The 19,433-nt window shown below is 37.1% G+C and overlaps 1 protein-coding gene across 3 annotated transcripts; it reads right to left on the bottom strand.

Annotated features, from left to right (window-relative positions):
• Window positions 1-892: 892 nt before the first annotated feature.
• Window positions 893-19,345, bottom strand: nlrc3 (NLR family, CARD domain containing 3). 3 transcript variants are annotated; one of them, XM_044101640.1, is made up of 20 exons: window positions 19,226-19,344; window positions 18,739-18,924; window positions 14,387-14,546; window positions 13,923-14,186; window positions 10,650-12,396; window positions 10,398-10,484; window positions 10,138-10,221; window positions 9,264-9,347; window positions 9,101-9,184; window positions 8,939-9,022; window positions 7,031-7,114; window positions 6,842-6,925; window positions 5,964-6,047; window positions 5,610-5,693; window positions 5,119-5,202; window positions 4,191-4,274; window positions 4,029-4,112; window positions 3,131-3,214; window positions 1,533-1,616; window positions 893-1,281 (listed from the first exon to the last, which is right to left on the bottom strand). In XM_044101640.1, exons 3-20 carry the CDS (start codon window positions 14,508-14,510, stop codon window positions 1,191-1,193), a joined length of 3,405 nt encoding a protein of 1,134 aa, XP_043957575.1. In that variant the 5' UTR covers window positions 14,511-14,546; window positions 18,739-18,924; window positions 19,226-19,344; the 3' UTR covers window positions 893-1,190. The 3 variants fall into 3 exon arrangements, with proteins under 3 accessions (XP_043957575.1, XP_043957576.1, XP_043957574.1); XM_044101641.1 differs by lacking the exon at window positions 18,739-18,924 and having other exon boundaries at window positions 14,387-14,543; window positions 19,226-19,345; XM_044101639.1 differs by lacking the exon at window positions 19,226-19,344 and having other exon boundaries at window positions 14,387-14,543; window positions 18,739-19,104.
• Window positions 19,346-19,433: the final 88 nt, after the last annotated feature.

Genomic DNA, 19,433 nt, shown 5'->3' with positions numbered 1-19,433 from the left:
AAAACAGAAAAAAATGCATAAAGTTAAATGACATTTCTGATATTTTAAAGGCTAAGATGACCAAATTAACAAAAAAATTAAGAATGAAATAAGAATTTTCAATATAAAATATTGAATATGAAATGCTTACAGATGTGCATATGTATGTAAGAATATAGTAAATTAAAATATATACCGAAAAATAAGACTCAGACTGAAATTTATTTCAGTCTGAGTCCGTGTTAACAGCATGTGGCAGCAACTCCACAGGGTCTCTCAGGTGAATGAGGAAGGACACCAACATTTCTACAAATGATACTTATTTCTCCTTCACATCTGCTAGGTAACGGGACTGGGCTCAGACAGGGTTGCTAGGTAACCAAGCTGGGCTCACCCGGGGTTGCTAAGTAACGGGGCTGAGCTCCACCGGGGTTGCTAGGTAACGGCGGAATTCCTGTCAAATGTGACTGAAATATCAGAGGTTTTTTTTTAAAACATTAACTTATTGCCAGAAAATGGCCGGGTGTGTTTGATTTTTTTGGAATGCTTGGATTGTTTCTTCAAGTAATTTAGATCCAAATGGAAGAATAAAAACGTGCAAAATGTGAATTTTACATAATAGATCCCCTTTAAAATAAAGTGAATCAAGATAAAGAAAACCACATGGAACAACTAAGGCTAACCGAAGTGGAAAACCCTTACAGACCATAATAAAATATAGCTAATACCACCACTGGTCTGTGGCTCCTCTGTTTCTCTAATTGTAGTTAAACTCACGTATTTCACAATCTCAATGGAAAAAAAGTCCTATAAATTCATAAATATTGTATTTAATAAAATCAGAATCTTAATAACATGATTGATTCACGCTTTGATTTGTTTTTACAGAAATAAATGAGGTAAAAATGCTGGCTTTGTCTGACAGATTTTATTTCTTTTCCTCAGATTTTAAGAAGCAGTTATACATAAATAACAATTTTTAGCTTAATGTGGCAATTTACATCTACGATACACAAAACATGCAGCATAAAAAATATTAACCTCCAATTCATGAAAAACGTCTTTTATACGTTGATATTTATTTGGTTTCTGAATCAGCCGCCAGTAAGAGAAAGCATGGAGATCAATAATTATTAAAAGGTTATTGATACATTTTTACATGGATAGTTTGACTAAATTAAGAGTGAAAATCCTCAGTTTTCTGCTGGTGGTTAGATATCCACCACGCAGCCGGGAGCGCTGGCTCTGATGGCGTCAGATATGACCTTTGCCCCAGATTCACCGATTCCATTTCCCTGCAAACTGGAGGAGAAAAAACTTTATTGTTTCTGATTAATGAACAATTGGAGCACATTTCTGTCAAAACATCACATAGACAAACAAGAAAATTCCTGAGTTTTAAAAGTTGAAAATTTTAGGAAACACTCAAACATTTTTTAGATTAATCTCAGAAATCTTCCAGAACAAACATTCAAATGTCTGAGTTTGTGTATAATGGCCGTAAAACGCCAGCACAGCAATGACAGGGGACATTTTCTGGAGGAAAAACTCACTTGATGTAAGCCAGCTGGTGGTTCCCCTTCAGAGCCGTAGCAATGAATATGGCTCCATCCATCCCCAAGGAGTTTTCCTGCAGACTGAGAGATGGCATAAAGATTTCCACTCATTTTTACTGCAATATATTTCTAAAGTAGCGCCACAAAATCTGTGATTTCAAGAAAACAATTGTCAAATCGTGGAGGGATGTTTCTGGAAAAGATGTTTGTCGTTATTTAATATTAAGAAGAACTCATTGAATGCAGAGACAGATATTTGAATAATCTCCATTGGGTCATATTGAAGTAGGTTCATGTTTGCAAGCAGTGATGTCAGTAACGCGTTAATTTGTAACGCGTTACTGACGTCGGACCACTTTTTTCAGTAACGAGTAATCTAACGCGTTGCTGTTTCAAATCCAGTAGTCAGACTACAGTTACTTATCAAAATCATTTTTGCGTTACTGCGTTACTATCTTCTTTTGTTATTTCATCGTATTTCCTCTACTCGTCTTGTCGAGTGACCGACGTCTCTATGCGACAGAAATGTAAACAATGGAGGGAGATGCGCATTTTGTTGGTGGAAAAACTGGAACTATTTTGAGTTTCTGTCGCCAAGTCCGATTATTATAAACGGCTTTGGGCTTCATTTTTTAAAAGTCGCTTGCAGATTTAATGAGTGGCGGGTTGCGCCTTTTTTGGCTCGTTTTTGAACGTGAAGTTGCTCATTTGGGCTTGGAAATAAGCAGAGACTCATAATAAATCCCAGAATTTGTCCGTCATTAAGGTAGTTTTAGTCAGTCTCTCTCTGTCCATCATTTCCCGGATGATCCGTCCCGCTGTGTCTTTGTTAATGTCAAGTTAATTTATTACCTCTGAATGACGTCGAGTTTCGCGTTGCGCTCCAGAAAACTGCAAACATCGAGACTAATATGAACAGCGCAATAAACGTGAAAACAGCCACGAATGAACGTGTCCGTATAGTTGGCAATGATTATAATGGCAATTTAACGCTATTATAATTATTAATATTAAGATAAGTGTCACAAATCTGTGCAGCCATCTGAGCTGTGTAGCTGCAGGAGGAGCTCTGTGCGCAGTGACACCAAATGCAGGGCCGTAACGCAGAATCTGAAAGTGGGGGGGTGGGGGGGGGGCTTTACAATCCTTCTTAGAGTTTTCCAGACAACAGTGGACCACACAAATTATTCAGGTTTTTATTTTTTTGTACTGTTTTTTCTACAATCTCCTCTTCAGTTCAACCTTATCAGTGGAGACACATTGTTGATGTTACCATTACAAAATAGCTTACAATTAAGTAATGGCAAAGCTCAATGTGATTTTCACAGGAGGCAGAAACAACTGCTGAAAGTAACTAAAAAGTTACTTTTAGTGTAACTTAGTTACTTTCCAAATCAAGTAGTCAGTAATATAACTAAGTTACTTTTTCAAGGAGTAATCAGTAGTCCGATTAAAGTTACTTTTTCAAATTAACTATGCCAACACTGTTTGCAAGAAAGAAAAATTATACATTTCTAATTCAACACCGTGGAAATGGTTTAAGAGATAAATAAAAAATTGAAAAAAGGGTCCAGACTTGAACAGTTCAGACTTACTTTAATGATTTGAGGCTTCTGTTGGATTTCAGAGAGTTGGCCAAAGCTTTGGCTCCCTCCATTCCCACCGCATTCCCACGCAGGCTGACAACAAACGGCAGAAAAAAGAAATTGCATTAAAAAATACACAAAAAAGGATATAAATTATGTCTGCATGTCCTCCTCATGACACCTGGTGGGTATCAACATGTTCTGAAGTTAGCGAGTTAGCATTAGCTTCCACAAAGTGCCAAGTCCATGCAGCGCTTTAGCGTTAGCTGAACTAATGTTTATGATTATTGCTTTAATAATAATAAGACATTATTTTATAAGTTTATCGTTGGCGCAGCCAGCCTTTCATTAGGGGTTATGGTTAACTCCAGTTGTTCATGTTACAGATTTAAGAGAAGAAAATTATCTCATATCTGTCAGCAGAAGCTAAATTTATCTACAAACTGTTAAAACTGGAGTATGTAACTTTTACAAAAAATATCTTTTTCCATATTTGTTGAAATTGTCACCATCTCGTGGTGGAATGATGGGAAATAATCTGTGAACAAAAATCAAGCTCCTTCACATTTTCCCATTGCTAACTAGAAACAAAATATTTTTGATAAGAGTTACATTGTTTAAGTTTAAAGTCTAAAATTTGAGAATAAAAATAGTTAAAAGAAGGTAGTAAATGGTGGAATATTACAGATAGTGTGTGAAGAATTTAGTGCTAATGATCCAGATTTAATCCACATGGAAATTAAAATTAAATCCAGACAGTTTCACTTCCCACTTGGAAATTTTATCCAAGTTTTGCTGCATGTTGTCTGACGACTAATAAATAAAGCTGACAAGAAATGAAAGATAAAAACTGTTTTGCTGATTCAAGAGTCGACATGAAAGAACGAAAGATGAAAGAAAGACTCACTCTAATGTTTGGAGCGTCTGATTGGACGTCAGAGCTTCAGCCATCGCCACGGCGCCGCTGGTCCCCGCTGACACCCCCTGCAGACTGAAGGCAGCAGGAAGCATCTGTCAGACATGACAGCTTTTCACTAATGAGGCACTTTGCTTAAACTGTCACACCAACCATAAGGTTCGCAGAGACGAGTTGACCTTCAGAGCTTCAGCAAGGTGAATCACTCCTTCGTTCCCGATGGTGTTTTCTTGTAAACTGGAACCAAAGATGAAAACACAAGAGAAGGTCTGTAGTTAGAAACCCGATTAGCAGAAAGACACGCTAAGCAACAATTCTTCTCAAACTCAAATCGGTACGAAGTTCTTCTCAGAGTTTCTGCTGGGAAGTTCAGAGCAAATCGTTGTGATATGCGGCGCTTTCAAAAATAATCTGGGTTGTTCAGTCATAAGAGAAAAATATGGAGTTGATTTTTCAAGGTAACTTTCACTTTGTTATTTATTCATTCATAAATGTCTCAGTTTCAAACTAAATATTTAACAAGCAAGCTAAATATTTTAATCAATGCTAAGTGTTACTAGCCAAATACCTAGCTAGTAAGGTATAAATATTTAGTTAGCATGCTAAGCATTTAGTGTCAACTGAAATATTTATCTAACTAGCTAAATGTCCAGTTAGCCCTGAGCTAGCTAAATGTTTAGCTTCATGATAAGTATTATTAGCAACATATTTATCTAGTGAGCTATAGTTTGAAGCTAAATATTCAGTTTCAACCTAAATAGTTACATCGATCTGAGCTGGTTCAAAGTTTAGTTAGCTTTGCGCTAGCTAAATATTTAAGTTACAAATTAACATTTAAACAGTTCTCAGCTAACTAACTATTTATAACCTAAATATTTATTTGGTAAGCTATAGATTGAAGATAAACATTTAGTTAGCTACCTAAGTGAATTTGCATATTAGCTAAATATTTAGCTTGGAGCTCAGCTAGATGGCTTCAAATTAAATACTTAGCTTCAAACCAAACATTTATTTTGAAACTGTGACTTTAGAATGAAACATGACTTGTAAAAATGAATATTTTTCTGTAAGCTGGTCTCACTCCAGCAGCTGGATGGTGGTGTTGGTCAGCAGCGCCTGGGCCAGAGCTTTGGTCGCTGTCGACTTTATGAAGTTCCACTGGAGGCTGAAAAGGACAAAATCAGGAGCAATTCAGTGTTTAGTTTCTGTAGAAATCTTCAAAATTATAGAGCGCATCTTATCCGTGTATATTTTTTAATCATGGTAGCTTAGTGCTCTTGGGGGCCCCCTGGTGGTGAGAGTCCCTAAGCAGCTGCTTATTGGACGTCCACTTACATTTAAATTTAAATACACACAACAATGTTCAATTTTATTTAAAATTCATAATTTTTCTTCCACTTTGGCATTAAAACCACATTGAAACACAACAGGAGTGAAAACTTTTCCAAACCGCGGCACGCTGACGTCTTAGAGACATTTTTCATTTCAGATGTACGTCTAGATTAAACTGGCGGTAAAAAGTTTGAATAAACATGAGATTTATGTGCTGCTTGTTTTGCAAACTGAACTTACTGCAGAGACGTGAGTCCTTGATTAAACCTGATTGCTCCAGCAATCGCTTGAACCCCGTCGTCGTGTAGCAGGTTAGCTGTGAGACTGGGATGCAAACACACACACACACACACAGACACACACACACACACACATGCACACAGACACACACACACAGATTCTGATGAAAAAGAGGAACCAGGTGTTTCTGCACAACGACCACCTGATTCATCTCTGTGTTTTTAATGTTTTTTTCACTTTGTGAGTCTTTTTCATGTTTTCCTAAATTTGACCTTAATTAGATAAAAGTAGTGGATGAATGAAACAGCTGCTGTAGATTTTCTGTGAACTTGTTGAGCGATGTTAAGGACTCACTCGAGGTTCTGCAGAGAGTTGTTCTCCTGCAGAGCGTGAGCCATGTTCCTGGCTCCCTCCACCCCGATGGAGTTCTCCCTTAAACTGCAAGAGACAAAACGTACAAACATTCATGTTGGCGTCACTGTAGCAGCCGAAGAATCAGAAATAAACACATCGCCTACAAATTACTATGGTAGTAGCTCATTATTGTGACGATTAATCGATTAATCATCAGAATAATCAACTATTCTTATGAATAATTGATTATTTGTCAGATTATTCTGATTATAAATCGGATAAAAAAATTGTCACTTTCTGCAGATTTTTCATTCAACTACTTGAGATTAATTTACAGAATTACATAAATACTTAAAAAAATACAGATAAACAAATAATTAAATTCCTTTCTTGAAGAAAATTAATATTTTATTGTTTACAGCATTCCTTTACTTTAAAGTGTCACTTTCTGCAGATTTTTCATTTCACTGCTTATTTTACACAATATTAGAAATATATTGAAAAAATACAAATGATTGAATTCCTTTTTTAAATAATAAAATTTGTTTAGTTTTGGGTTTTTTGCCTAAAATGCAATAATAGCATTGATCATTCGTAGAAAATAAGTAGAAATTATTCTAATGAATAGTAAATTTTCAATGTAATAATTTTTAAAAATCCAAATAATAAATGAATCATATAATCAATTTATTCATTAATTATTCTGATAATTAAATTCCCTTTTAAGGTAAATGTTTTTATGTTTTATTGCCTGAAATGCAGTAGCAGCATTTCTTTAGTGCAGTCCAGAGCTGATCTGAGGTTTTACATTCAATCATCAATAATTGGATGAAAAAGCTGCTTTAATGGTTTCAGCTGTAAATGAAAGCAGGTCTCACTTCAGAGAGACGAGTCCCCGGTTCAGCCTCAGCGCTTTGGTCAGGCCCGTCATTCCCTTGTTGCTGATCGAGTTACTCTGAAGTCTGTGGCAAGAGGAAAAAATTAATTAAACTGTTACTAATGCAGCCTTTATGTTTGTGAAGCTTTAAGGTGTTTGTGGGTGATGAAGGTCCTGTTAGGATACTGACTGAAGCGACAGCAACGTGTGGTTGAAAGTCAGAGCTTCAGCCAGAGCGACGGTTCCTTTGTCCCCCAGTTGGTTACTGCAGAGTCTGCACAGCGGAGGGAAGATATTTACTTCTCAGGAATGAAAAAACAAAGTAATATTCTTTGAGACCTTGTGTGAATGCAGGACACACCGGTCCAGAATATCCAGCCTTCATGGGCTTTCACGTTAAAAAAACACAAATGAATCACCGACATGCTAAAGGCTAGGTCTGAAAGATTAACGCTCTTTTTGTTTTTGTCTACCTCAGAAACAGAACAAAGTCTGAAAAAAAATGAGGAGAGAAAATTCAAATCTAGTTTATTTTTTATCTTTTTTCTTCTCTGGTTTCCCAAAACTCTTTAAGACACAGAAAAGGTTTAATTTTTTTTTACCTGCTCCAAGTTTCCTTATTAATTAGCAAAATGCTTCATGCAGGGAGAAAAAGCAAATAATCATCATTCAATCAGCGTCTAGTTGCTCAGTGAATACACGTCACAATCGGTCACTCAACCCTGAATATAAATAAAACTCATTTCCACCTTCTAGAGGATTTAAAATAGATGTTACACCAAACAAATGCTAGTCTACCGTTATACAGCTGCAGTGTTGTTTGTCCTTCACTTGGGAAATAAAACACACAGATCATAAATCATCATTTGTGATAAAGTTGTTTCCATTTTGGGGTTTTAATGATGTACAGAATGATTCTTGACAAGTTTAGCTAAATAAACAGAACCTGTTGTTCTGCGCTGATACTGAAGCTAATTTTTCATTTAGCACTCCTGCTAGCATTGAAAACGTTTAGCACACTTAGCTTTCCCTAAATTATTATTTCCATATAAATTCTGAAGCGCTAATTCACTTGGCTGGTTTGCAGACTTTCTGTTGAATAAAGTTTGACATTTGTGTTGGAAGTTTGTTAAGAAGTCTCCAAGTATTTAGACGTTTATATACATGCTCTTATTTTGAAGTGCATGAAAAGTGTTTACACAGAAGTTTGGTTTCCTCTCTTCATGTTTTCTCTTTTTTTCCCCTGATAATTTTATGCAAAACAAGAGCTAGATAGATAGATAGATAGATAGATAGATAGATAGATAGATAGATAGATAGATAGATAGACAGACAGATAGATAGATAGATAGATAGATAGATAGATAGATAGATAGATAGATAGATAGATAGATTTTATTACAGACTCAGAGTCCAGATTACATAAAAAAAGAAAACATGAGTCACAAAATAAAACACGAACATCAGAGAACAACACATAAAGAGAATTCAGTACATAAGGGAGTTATACATGCAAATAATGTCAAAATTAAATTGCTGCTCCATGGTTGTAGTCTTTCCAGGGCAGATATAATTTTAATTGAATGTAGCGCATTAGCATTAGCTTCCAACACATACCGTTTTAGGTTTAACATTAGCTAAACTACTGTTTATGGTTAATATTTTACGGTTAGCACAGCTAGTTAGCGGTGCCCTCCACTCAAACCACTTATTTAAATGCAAACATAATAAGAAATGCAGGTTGTTTATGGAATAATTGTACTTAAAGTGTCAACATTTTAGCCCCAGATTAAATCAATTTGTATATTTTTTGTCTTGTTTCTTTCAATAAAATGTTCTATTGGAACTGGAAAACAACAGGAGTTACTCTTCTGGTTTTCATAGATTTGACTGAATTTAGCGCATTAGCTTCTGCTACATTCGGTGATTAGAAAAGTTATTTTATAAATGAATATATCCAAGTTAAAGAATTAATTGTCATATTTAACAGGCTGCAAAGTTTCCTGACATCCATGTAGCGATGTCTGGATAAAAACTCGGTGGTTCCGGGCGGACAAATAACTTAAAATGAGTGAAGTTAAAAATATTAGCTGCTTACATCAACTTTGTAAGAGTTCGGTTTGTCTTCAGCGCCTCTGCGATCCTCTTGGCTCCTCCTGCGCCGATTGTGTTTTTCCGCATGCTGAAAAAGGAAAGAGAACATGCTGCATGTTTCACATGAAAACTATTAAAAATAAACTGTTAGCAGGACAAAACTCACTTTAGAGACACGAGTTTGCGGTTGGACTGCAGGACGTCTGCGATGGCCTGAGCTCCTTCCTCCCCGATGGAGTTATTCTGCAGGCTGACCGTGGAGCCAAAGTTACTAATATTTAAATATTTAAAAGTGTAAATGTAGAAAAACGTTTTACAATTATACTCACTTGATTGATACCAAAGCTTGGTTCATTTTCAGAGCCTCAGCCAGAAACTTCGCCCCTTTTGATCCAATGTTGTTGTTCTTTAAGCTGAATTTAAAATAAAGTCAAATATTTATGGGTATAAGACTGAAAGAGGACGAACGCAGATTTACTCATCCAAAAACAAATTAAAAGCTGTTTATCCTCCAATCTCTTCATAATTATGCACTAAATACAGTTAGATCCAAAATGATTCACACTGTTTGGACATTTAAAACGGTTTTTATTTCACAAAGACTTTTGTTTCTAACTGGCAAAAAGACAAAAATCTCATAAAAGATACAAAAACAACGTAAATGGTCTAATAAATTCTATTAATCTATGATATGTTCAAAGTTATTTATCGCATTTATAATCAATCAAAATAATTTTACTGCTATATTTCTCAAATCCAGTTTTTAAACTACTGAGAATATTTTTTCCATGTTTCACTCTAATCTTTAACTCCTTCCATAAATTCTCTAACTGTGACTGAGTCAGTTCAAAACATTAAATTAACTTATTTCAGGGGAAAATTGTTGGTAAAAATAAAAAACTATATATATCCTGGGGGTCTGAATTGTCTTTTATTTAGTAAAATAGTAATAAAGCAAATTGATATTTGCAGTTTATGTGTAGCAAATTGTAAAATATATATATCAGGATATGATCTGAAGCCCAATATGTTTGAAGTTTTATTGGTAAAACTCCAATATATTGAGAGTTTTACCAATAAAGACACATTTTTTCTTTCATTATTTCAATAACAGATTTAAAAATCTTAAATTCCAGGTTTGGGTTCACTACATCGCCACACAGAACGATTATTCCTGAAGAACATCTAAATAAAAAGCCTCACTTGATAGAGGTCAGAGTTCGGTTCACCAGCAGGGCTCGGCTCAGAGCTTTGGCTCCTTTGTTGCTGATGACGTTGTCCGCCAAACTGAAAGGAAGAACAAAACAAGCTGCGTTTATGCGTGTCTGGTTGTGTGTTTCTAGCAGAGATGTTCACCAGTGGTTTTCTCTGAGTCCAGTAAAATCCCAAGCATTGAGCAACAAGTCCACAACCGTCTGACCCAACGGTTCCAGCAGTGAAAACCTTCCCAGATTTAGTCCAACCTTATTTTCCGGATGTGGCAGTCTTTGGCGCTCAGGAGGCTCCCGAGCAGCTCCATGACGTCGTCCTTGAAGTTATTATTCTCCAGCCTGTTCAACAGAAAACGTTCACTATAAAACTGTCAGATTGGAATTACAATTTCAAAAGGTTTTTACCTTAGGATGAGGTGGTTTTCAACCATATTTAAATTGTGTTTTTCAACGTTACACATATAACCAAAAGGTTTTGTGAACACTTGTGGTGTAAGAACTGACCTGAGATGGGTGCAGTACAGCAGCTGTGGGAGTAAACTTTTCACCGTTGGGTAGTTCAGACATCCTGTCAGGTTGGTTTGTTCACTGCACTCTGGAGAGACATGCAGGAGGAAACCCAGCACCACACAATGCGGCCGTGTCAGTTTTCCGGCCAAGCTGCCCTGCCGTAGGTCCTCCTCTACACTCCGGAGCAGCTCGCTGTGTTGCAGCTCTTGTAAACAATAGGCCAGGTTGACAGCGCGGAGGGACACCACCGAACCCACGCTGGACAGGAGGCTTTGTAAAAACCCTCCGGCCCAAACCTTCTGGCTCCCATCGTCTTTCCCGAGAGCCAAGAGCCCAGCCAGAGGTTTTATTGTTGTTGGGCACAGCAAGCCTGTCAGGAAGCGTACAAATAGATCCAAATGACCGTCTTCGGCTTGCTGCGAGTGTTGAAAGGTACTTCTGAAGTGGTTTTGGAAGCCAATCTTGGGCCATGACATTGTGCTCTCAGAGAACAGGTCAAAGATGGCCCGCTTGGAGGAAACATGATAAAACGTAGCTGCAAGAAACTCCTGCAGGGTCAGGTGTGTAAATCTGTAAGTGGTGTGTATGGTAGACTCCATTCGGATGAGAACTCCAACTCCAAGGCTGCATTGAGTTTGCAGTAGGTCTATCCCGTAGGCCCTGAGGTCCTGCTCGCTGAACGTGTATTTGTGTTTCAGGAGGCTGTAGAAGGCCAGTCGTCCAAGGTTGCCCAGCAGTTTGCGATTGGTTGCATGATGCTGCTCAGATTTTACAGGCTCCCTGCCTCTTGGTTCACCTACTTCTGCTTTCATGGAGCAGAAATGGGCATACAGCTCAGTGCAGGTCTTAGGCAGGCTTTCCTGTGTCCCGCTCTGCATGATGTACAGCAACGTCTCTGCTAGCATCCAGCAAATGCGTGGTATGTAGCACATCACCATTAGTATCTTATGGGCCTCCAAGTGTGCCCATATTCTGGTGGCAAAGTCGTTCTCTGAGAAGTGGTGGTTCAGAAAGATCTGGATGTCCGCTGGGCTGAATCCTGGAATCTCCGTGACCCGGTCCACCAATCCGCCTGGGATCTGGGAGGCGACTCCTGGTCTCGAAGTCACCCACACCGATACGTCTGGGAGCAGATTCCCCCGGATGATGTTCGTCACGAGGTCGTCAATGGAAATTTCCTTCTTTGGGTCGTTGCAAGGAGCCGCATCAGAGAAATTCAAAGTGCTGTGAAATTCGTCCAAACCATCGAAGATGAGCAGCGTCCTGCAGGCGTCGTTTAGGACCAAGCTGGGTGCTGGCAGATGCGGGAAAGTCATTTTCAACAGCCTCTCTGCAGAAAGTTTGTCCAGACCGTTGAGCTCGCACAACGTGAAAGGCAAGACAAAGTGTATATCCGGACACATAGTCCCTTGGCACCATTGTCTGATGAAGTGTCGCACCCAGGTTGTCTTGCCAATACCAGCCACACCCACAGTGAGCGTCACTCTGGGAGGCAAGCTGACCCTTGTGAGGGGCTCAAAGAGCTTGGCAAGGCCCAGCTGCCTCAGATGGCTCCTCCTCCCTCCTCGAGTCACTCCCACCTGCATCACATCGTGCTCCTTTTGCTGGAAGTCGGAGAGTCCATCGACCATCAGTAAACTCCTTGAGGAGATGTTCAGTTTGGGGCAACTGACTGAATCTCTGTCTCTCTGCTTCTCATATTGCTGCAGCAGCACCTCTTTGTGCTTCTTCACTGTGGCATCTAAGGAGAAAAGATCTGAGTCAGTGTCACATTTTCAATTACACACTTCTCAGCCTCTTTGGTGTAATTCTCAAAACTACTTTCTGGATCTTCAAATCATTGCATCCCAAAAAAACAGTTTCTCATTCCTCTGATAAAGTTGCAGATGCTTTTGTACATTATCCAAGTGATTATGTACAATTCTCTGCTTTTTCCTACATTTCAGTTATTTTTGTCAATTGTCTCAACTTCTACATCATTTAAGCATCAGTTTGTTGCATAAGTCCTAACATCTAAAATGTTTGGACAGGTTGTCATGTCAGTCATGTTTCTGTACATTTCCATCAGACCTTTCTCTAAACCAGTCCTGAATCGGTTCGTTGTTCCCAGTGAATCCTGTGTTACTCCAGCGCAGGTCGTTTTGTGAAGCATTTTAGATTAACCAGTTTTCTGAAATGGCTCAAAGGTACCATGAACAACCAACTGGCAACAATGAAGTGTGAACAGCAGAGCAGAACAGGAAGTTACATTTCTGATGATGGGAGGGGAAGGATTCAGACAGGGTCAACAGCCACAGAGAGGAAGAGGAGGAAGAGGAGTTAGGAGGTAAAACAGAATGAGAGTCAGAAGAGACCCAGGACGTCTGCCAGGCTCCATCAGTCCAACATCATCAGGATATGATCCGAGACCCATTGGATGAAGACGGAGCTCCTACTCTTCATCCCTGACCCCACTGAGGAATTTCTCTCAGCTTGGAGACGGAGACCTGCAGGTGATGAGGTCCTTTCACAGATCGACAGTGGAGACTCTTTGGTTCTCTCTTTGGTACCGGACAAAAAAGTTCTGGGAAGAATAATTAGTTCTGCATAAAAGTGACTGGATGTCCTCTTCCTTCCTGGTCTGACGTTACCAACAGACGTATTCTGTCCCAGGCAGGGAACGTCGTTAGAGACGTGACCCATCTGGGTTTCCGTCTGTTTGAACTGCTGCCTTCTGCAAGGAGCTACCGGCCCTCCAGAACCAGAACGTCTGGATCCTGAAGGAGTTTTAAATGATTATTGACTGAGGCTGATACTCAGTTGGTGTCTGATAGGAGTTTTTCCTTTCATCTTGTTTTTATGGTTATTTTATGGTCTGCATGTTGTGAATCAATAACGTTATGAGTTCCTGCAGCGCCTCATGTGTTGTTTTCCTGAAGGATGTTGTCTCATGCGCCCGTTTCTACTTTTGGTTTTTCTTTGTTCTCTGCAGAGTACACCACTTTACTAATCGACTGGACTGTCTTATCCATGCACAATGAAACAAGAACTCGTCATTCTGAGTTACTGAAATGTTCATTGGCAGATATTTAAATTTGCGAGACAAACAAAGAATCTTGAGAAACAAACTGGGTTTTTCAGGTAATCCATGAATTGTATAACTTGTTTAGAGGAACATGGTTTCTGTTTTGCTAATGTTGAAAATGATTGAAGAATCGCAACAAAGCGATTCTGTAAAAAACTGTAATAAGACCTTTAAGGAACTGACGGCTTCAGAAAGTCTCTCACCGTAGCTTAAGATGAGCTGGGCGACCTCAGAGTCTGAGCTCTCTATGAACGCCTGCAGCGCGTCCGAGCTTTGGCTTTCCTTTGCAGTGGTGATGGAGGTGAGCATGTTGATCTGGTCCTGTAACTGTCCTGCTCCCTTAATGCTCGTCTCTTCGGCTGACGTCAAGACGTTCACATTTCTGAGGTGCTGGAGTATTTCCTCCAGGAAGGAATGTGAAACGAAGCTCAGCAGCTGCTCTTTATGCTTTTGGATCCAATGTAGCTCTAAAGCAAAAACAAAACACTGACTTAGTAAATCAGTCAGTGGGAATCTAGAGAGGTAAAAACTGATAAGACTAAATACTTGCTAATGAACTCCAGAAACCTCTTTGCAAAACTGTTCAAATCTTTTGACAGTTGTGGGAATCAATAATAATAATAATAATGAAAAGGTGGAAGCGCAGCGGTGATGATGAGGTTCTTACGTTGCGTCTCTGTGTGCGTGGCGGCGCAGCAGGAAGTGGACTGCAGGTCCATGTAACAGTCGTCCTGCCACATGATGCGTTTGCTGCGGTCCATCAGCGAGTCGTAGTGCTGCTTCCTGTCCATCACAGCAGCAGGAAGCCTGAGGCTTCAACGCCTCTGCTGCCGCCATGAATCACCATGAGAAACAATAAAACAATATTCAACTGTCTGAAACAGAAAACAATATAGAAAACAAAAACCGTCTGACAGCGAAGGGCCTCCAGATCTAATAAATATGTTCTAGGAAATCTAATCTAATCTAATCTAATCAAAACTATTGATTAGAAAAACAGCCAAAATAAAGGAATAAATGAAAACAGAAAATAAAGAAAAACAATAAAAGAAAGAGAGAGAGAAAAATAACCAAACAAATAGAATAAAGAAAAACCAAAGAAATACAGATTATAAATCAAAAAAATTAAGAAAGAATAACAAGAAATATGTAGAAAAACACAATAAAGTAAAATTATTAAAAAGTAATGATAAAAAAACAGAAAAGAAAGAAAAACGCAAAATAAAAAATAAAAGTCCAATTTGATTTTTAGAAAAATCTGCTATGTTACAAAAATATGCATAAACTTTATAAGTTTATACAAAATAATTTAAAAACACATAAAGACAATAAACAGAAACAGCAGAAAAAAACTGATTATGTGATTTTTTTAACTTCTTGATTAATGTTGGGATATAAAAGTTATCAAACTAATCACAACTTTTCCAAATCAAACAATTGATTATAGATTTCACAGATGTCGGTCCAGCAGCAGGTTTCCTAATGAGCAGAACTGAATTTTAATTTTTATTCTGTTTTCATTTCGCTCCAAACCTTCATGAATTCTACAGATCATCGTTTTTCTCGGCTGAACTGCAGGAAGTTTCGACGTCGTTCTAAATATTTCTGATGTTTGACCTCATTTCTCGCTGAGGTAATGCTGATTCAGGTTTCTCGATCCTGCGGCTTTAAACACGACCAAGCTGCCAGACCGTTGCCATGGAAACCAGACTTTCTAGGGGAGCCAAAAATACCTCAAACATCAACTGTGAGTAAAGATCATGGAGTCGAATGTTTTGTTGAGCTCTTCATAAACATTTCATATCAGTTTCATAAACATTTCATATCAGTTTCATATCAGTAATCAATAATTATTGATTAGTTTTGTTTTTAAATATCTGAGATGCTTCCAAACTGGTGGGGTGATCTTTCCTGATTTATCCAGTTTTCTCTCCACACCAGTTTTGTTTTTTGTTGTTGTTGTTTTTTTTTTGTGAGTTTTGAGGCAAAACCTGAAACTGCTGCTGTTACCTAGCAGGTTGTTGCTAGGCAACCAAAGTTAATAACCTAAACTGAATAATTTCCATTTTTATGATTCATATTTTTTCTCTTTCTACCAAAACCTGGATGATAAAAGTCTCCAGTCTGTTATTTTGGCCTCAACCAGCTCTTATTTTGAGGGATAATTCTGTTTTCAGAGACTTTAAAATTTGTTTTATTTGTTGTTTTTAATTATTTTGGATATTTAAAATGTTTTCCAGTTTCAGTGTTGATTGTTCATTTAAAGTTTATTGATCTTTTAGAATGTGTTCCTGCATTATTATGACCTTATTATCATTATATTATTTGAAAATTCTCTCAAAACAACAAAAATATCGATTATTGCGAAAACTTCTGGGACAATTTATTTATTTCTTTATTATTCACCAGCAGGTGTTTATACAACAAACATTACAGAGTGACAAAAAGCAAAATGGGGAATTGATCTACAAAATATTTATCCAGATATAGAACGAATAACGGCAACAGAAATCAAAAAACCAAACAAAAAAACACAAACAAGTAGAAATACATTAAAAAGGATCCAAAACAAAACAGAACAAAGTCAACAACACAACAACAAAAATGAAATTAACATTTTAATTAGGAAAAAAAAAGCTTTTCTCTTTTAATCGTGGCAGTTGTTTTCTAATTTGAATTATTTTTTTGTTCTCTAATTAATTTAGCGTCAAATATTTTGGAGAAAAAGACGAGAAGGGAGGGAGAAAAAGAAAGCAAACAAAAACAGAATAAATAAATAAAAGTATAGGCCAGAAGAAAGAATAAACAAAGAATAAGGATGAAACTCTCGGAGTCTTATCATTTCTCATTTCCTCCTTTGTGGTTTTTCTTTAATTAACTCACCAGCAGTGAAAGTTTGTCTAAAAATATGCAGCATATTTTATTTAAATAATCGAGTTGTTTCTGTTTTGCTGATTTTTGCTCTGTTGACTCTTTTTGTGGCCCAACAGAATTTATTGTAACATTTACTTGTGTAACTTTTTTGGGGAAAAAATGTACTTGTAAGAATATTTTTACAGCACTGTACTTTATATTTTTACTCTTACTTGAGTAAAATTTCCAGATCCTCCATTACTGTTTACTTTAATCAAAAATTCACACCTTCAGTTGTTATTAAAGTTTTATACTAGAAGAAATTAAATTAGATTTTTTTTTTTCTTGATTTTGTTATTTTTCAATTCTGTTAATAATTATCATCCTTAAAATACCCAAATTTCAATATAACTTTATATTTTTCTCTGTGTGATGATGCAGTGTTTAAATATTAAATAATTGATTAGTTGATCAGTTTCTCAGTTCAACATTGTTACCAAATAATGTTTTTACTCTTTGGACATTTCTGCTTAAATTATCATTTTTTATTGATTGTATATAATATGCTACACATTCAACAGTCTGTTTTCATTCTCTAGAATCAGAATAATCAAAATTATAGGAACTAAAAACCTTACAAGTCACCGGTTCAATTCCCTGCACTTTGTCTTGCTAAGCTACTAATAAACACCAAAATAAATACATAATATATTTAACTTTTCACAATATTCACATTGTTTTGCTGTGCGTAAAGCATTGTTTTACAGAAATAAAGCAGTATATTAATACAGCAGAGCATTACAGTGTTGGAGGTTTTACTGCGAAGTTCTTCCTCTGTGGTTTTTTGCTCATCATGAAACGTCACGCAAAAGGAAGCCAAAGAAAGAGTCAAAGTTTAAGACGAGAAGGAAACGGCTTCAGCTCCTCTGAACGGCTGAAATTCAACAGAAATCGAGAAAAAATACAAGCAAAAAAAAAAACAAACCGGTAGGAAGTGGAAATACACTGCAAAACACTCAATTCTACCAAATGTCCAGTTTCTAGGGCAAATATCTCAGTGCACTTCAAATAAGACAAAACTAACTAAAAAGAGACTTTTTATTTTGCAAAATATAAGAACTTTTTTAGTCAACAATTTCTTAATATTGATAAAAAGGTAACATGAGAAAAATATCTTACTATGAGTGAACTATTGCTTTTCTATTTCTATTAATATTAATGAATTATTGACTCTACAAATACTCATATAACCTGCTGAAAAGCTACTTGTAAGTTATTTTTGTCTTATTTAACGTCACTGAGATATTTGGACCAAAAATAGTTGGTAAGATTTTGGTCTTTTGCAGTGTGTCCATTTATTTATCACTATTCTAAGCTTGTGGGAAAATCTATCAGAGTTTTGTTTAGTATTTTAAAATCCATAAGTAATTTTGTGGTAGGATCGCTGCAAAAACACAAAATCTTACCAAATGTTGTTGGTCTAGTTTACAAAAAATACACTTGAATTAAAGCCCAACTAACCTACAAGGAACTTTTCAGCAATTTGTTTTAAGTAAATGATTTCTTAATAATGACAAAAGAAAGTTCTAGTTCCACTGCCACCGTTACCTAGCAACACCAGCCAAGCCCAGCTAGTTACCTAGCAACTCAGTTCTTGTTCTACTGGCAGATTATTTCACTTATAAGACATTTTTCCATGTTACAGGTGAATTAATCAGAAAACAAGAACATTTTCATCAATATTAAGTAATTATGGATTAAAACAAGCTTCTGTATCTTGCTATAAAAGTTACTTGTAGGTTATTTAAAATGAACTAAGATATTTAATCAAACATTTTGTTTGTGCAGATTGCTTGTTTTACAAAAAGTAGTGATTATATTGGCAGATCGTTTTACTTATCGCAATACATTTTCCCACGTTACTTTTTCATCCGTATTAATTAACTATTGACTTAAAACAAGTTCCTACGTGTTGATGAAAAGTTACTTTAAGTTAGTTTCGTCTTATTACCAGTGTAATAAATTGCTTCCAGTAGAAACTAGACCAAAAATACTTTTGCGTTTTGCAGTGGAAGGCCATTGCATCATGCATTTCATCTTAAAATAAACGGTACGGAAACGTTTGAGAAAATTAATAACTTCAAGGCCAAAAACTGAACGACTCACCATGAGTTTAATCAAATGTCCTGGAAATGTGAGGTGAATCCTGATCCTTCAGGTAGAAACAAAAATAACAGAAACTTTGAAAACGTCTGAATTGAGCAGCAGCTCAGGGGAAAGTCAGCAGCTCTGCAGCATCTTCCTGTCTCTCTGGCTTCCTGTGCTGCGGTGAGAGCAGGTTCAACCGTGAAACTAGAGAGAGAAAACACGCTTAGTATCTGCGCAGGCCTCACGACACGATCCCAGAGCTTAACCGCGCTTTAGCTGCTTGTTACACGGCTACAGCTGGCGAGAAACCGCAGCTCAGAGCCGCCATGACGCCCGGTTGAGGTTCAGAAAGGAGGCAGAACGTTCTGCTGCTAGCAGCCAGAGAAACATGCTAACACGGAGCAAAAATAAACTCCTGACAGGGAAAACTAAAACTTCTTAAAGGGCCGGTTGTTCCAAAATGTATTGATAAAAACAAATAAACTGTTAAAATTTTAATACATACCAGACTCTGACTTCTCCATAAAGTGAAATCATCTTTTCGAGGTTCACCCCTCCACGATTTTGTGAGTTTCTGCAATAAAAATTACAGATTTTGTGGCGCTTATCTATAAATATTTGTAATATCAAATTTTCTAATATGTGCGCTTATGTGTGACGGTAAATGTAAAATATTTGTTATTCATATTTGTAACGGACTGAGGCAGCATAGT

This window comes from Gambusia affinis, linkage group LG20 (genome assembly GCF_019740435.1).
Source record: "Gambusia affinis linkage group LG20, SWU_Gaff_1.0, whole genome shotgun sequence".
Taxonomy (NCBI): Eukaryota; Metazoa; Chordata; class Actinopteri; order Cyprinodontiformes; family Poeciliidae; genus Gambusia; species Gambusia affinis.
The sequence above is the reverse complement of the archived record's forward strand: the minus strand, read 5'-3'. Positions and strand labels throughout refer to the sequence as shown.

Coding starts and splice junctions, on each gene's coding strand:
- nlrc3 (XM_044101641.1), bottom strand. CDS start 14,510: ATGGACAGGAAGCAGCACTACGACTCGCTGATGGACCGCAGCAAACGC. Junction 9,185..9,263: donor CAAGCTTTGGTATCAATCAA/GTGAGTATAATT, acceptor CTCCACGGTCAG/CCTGCAGAATAACTCCATCG. Junction 5,694..5,963: donor AACTCTCTGCAGAACCTCGA/GTGAGTCCTTAA, acceptor TTTGCATCCCAG/TCTCACAGCTAACCTGCTAC.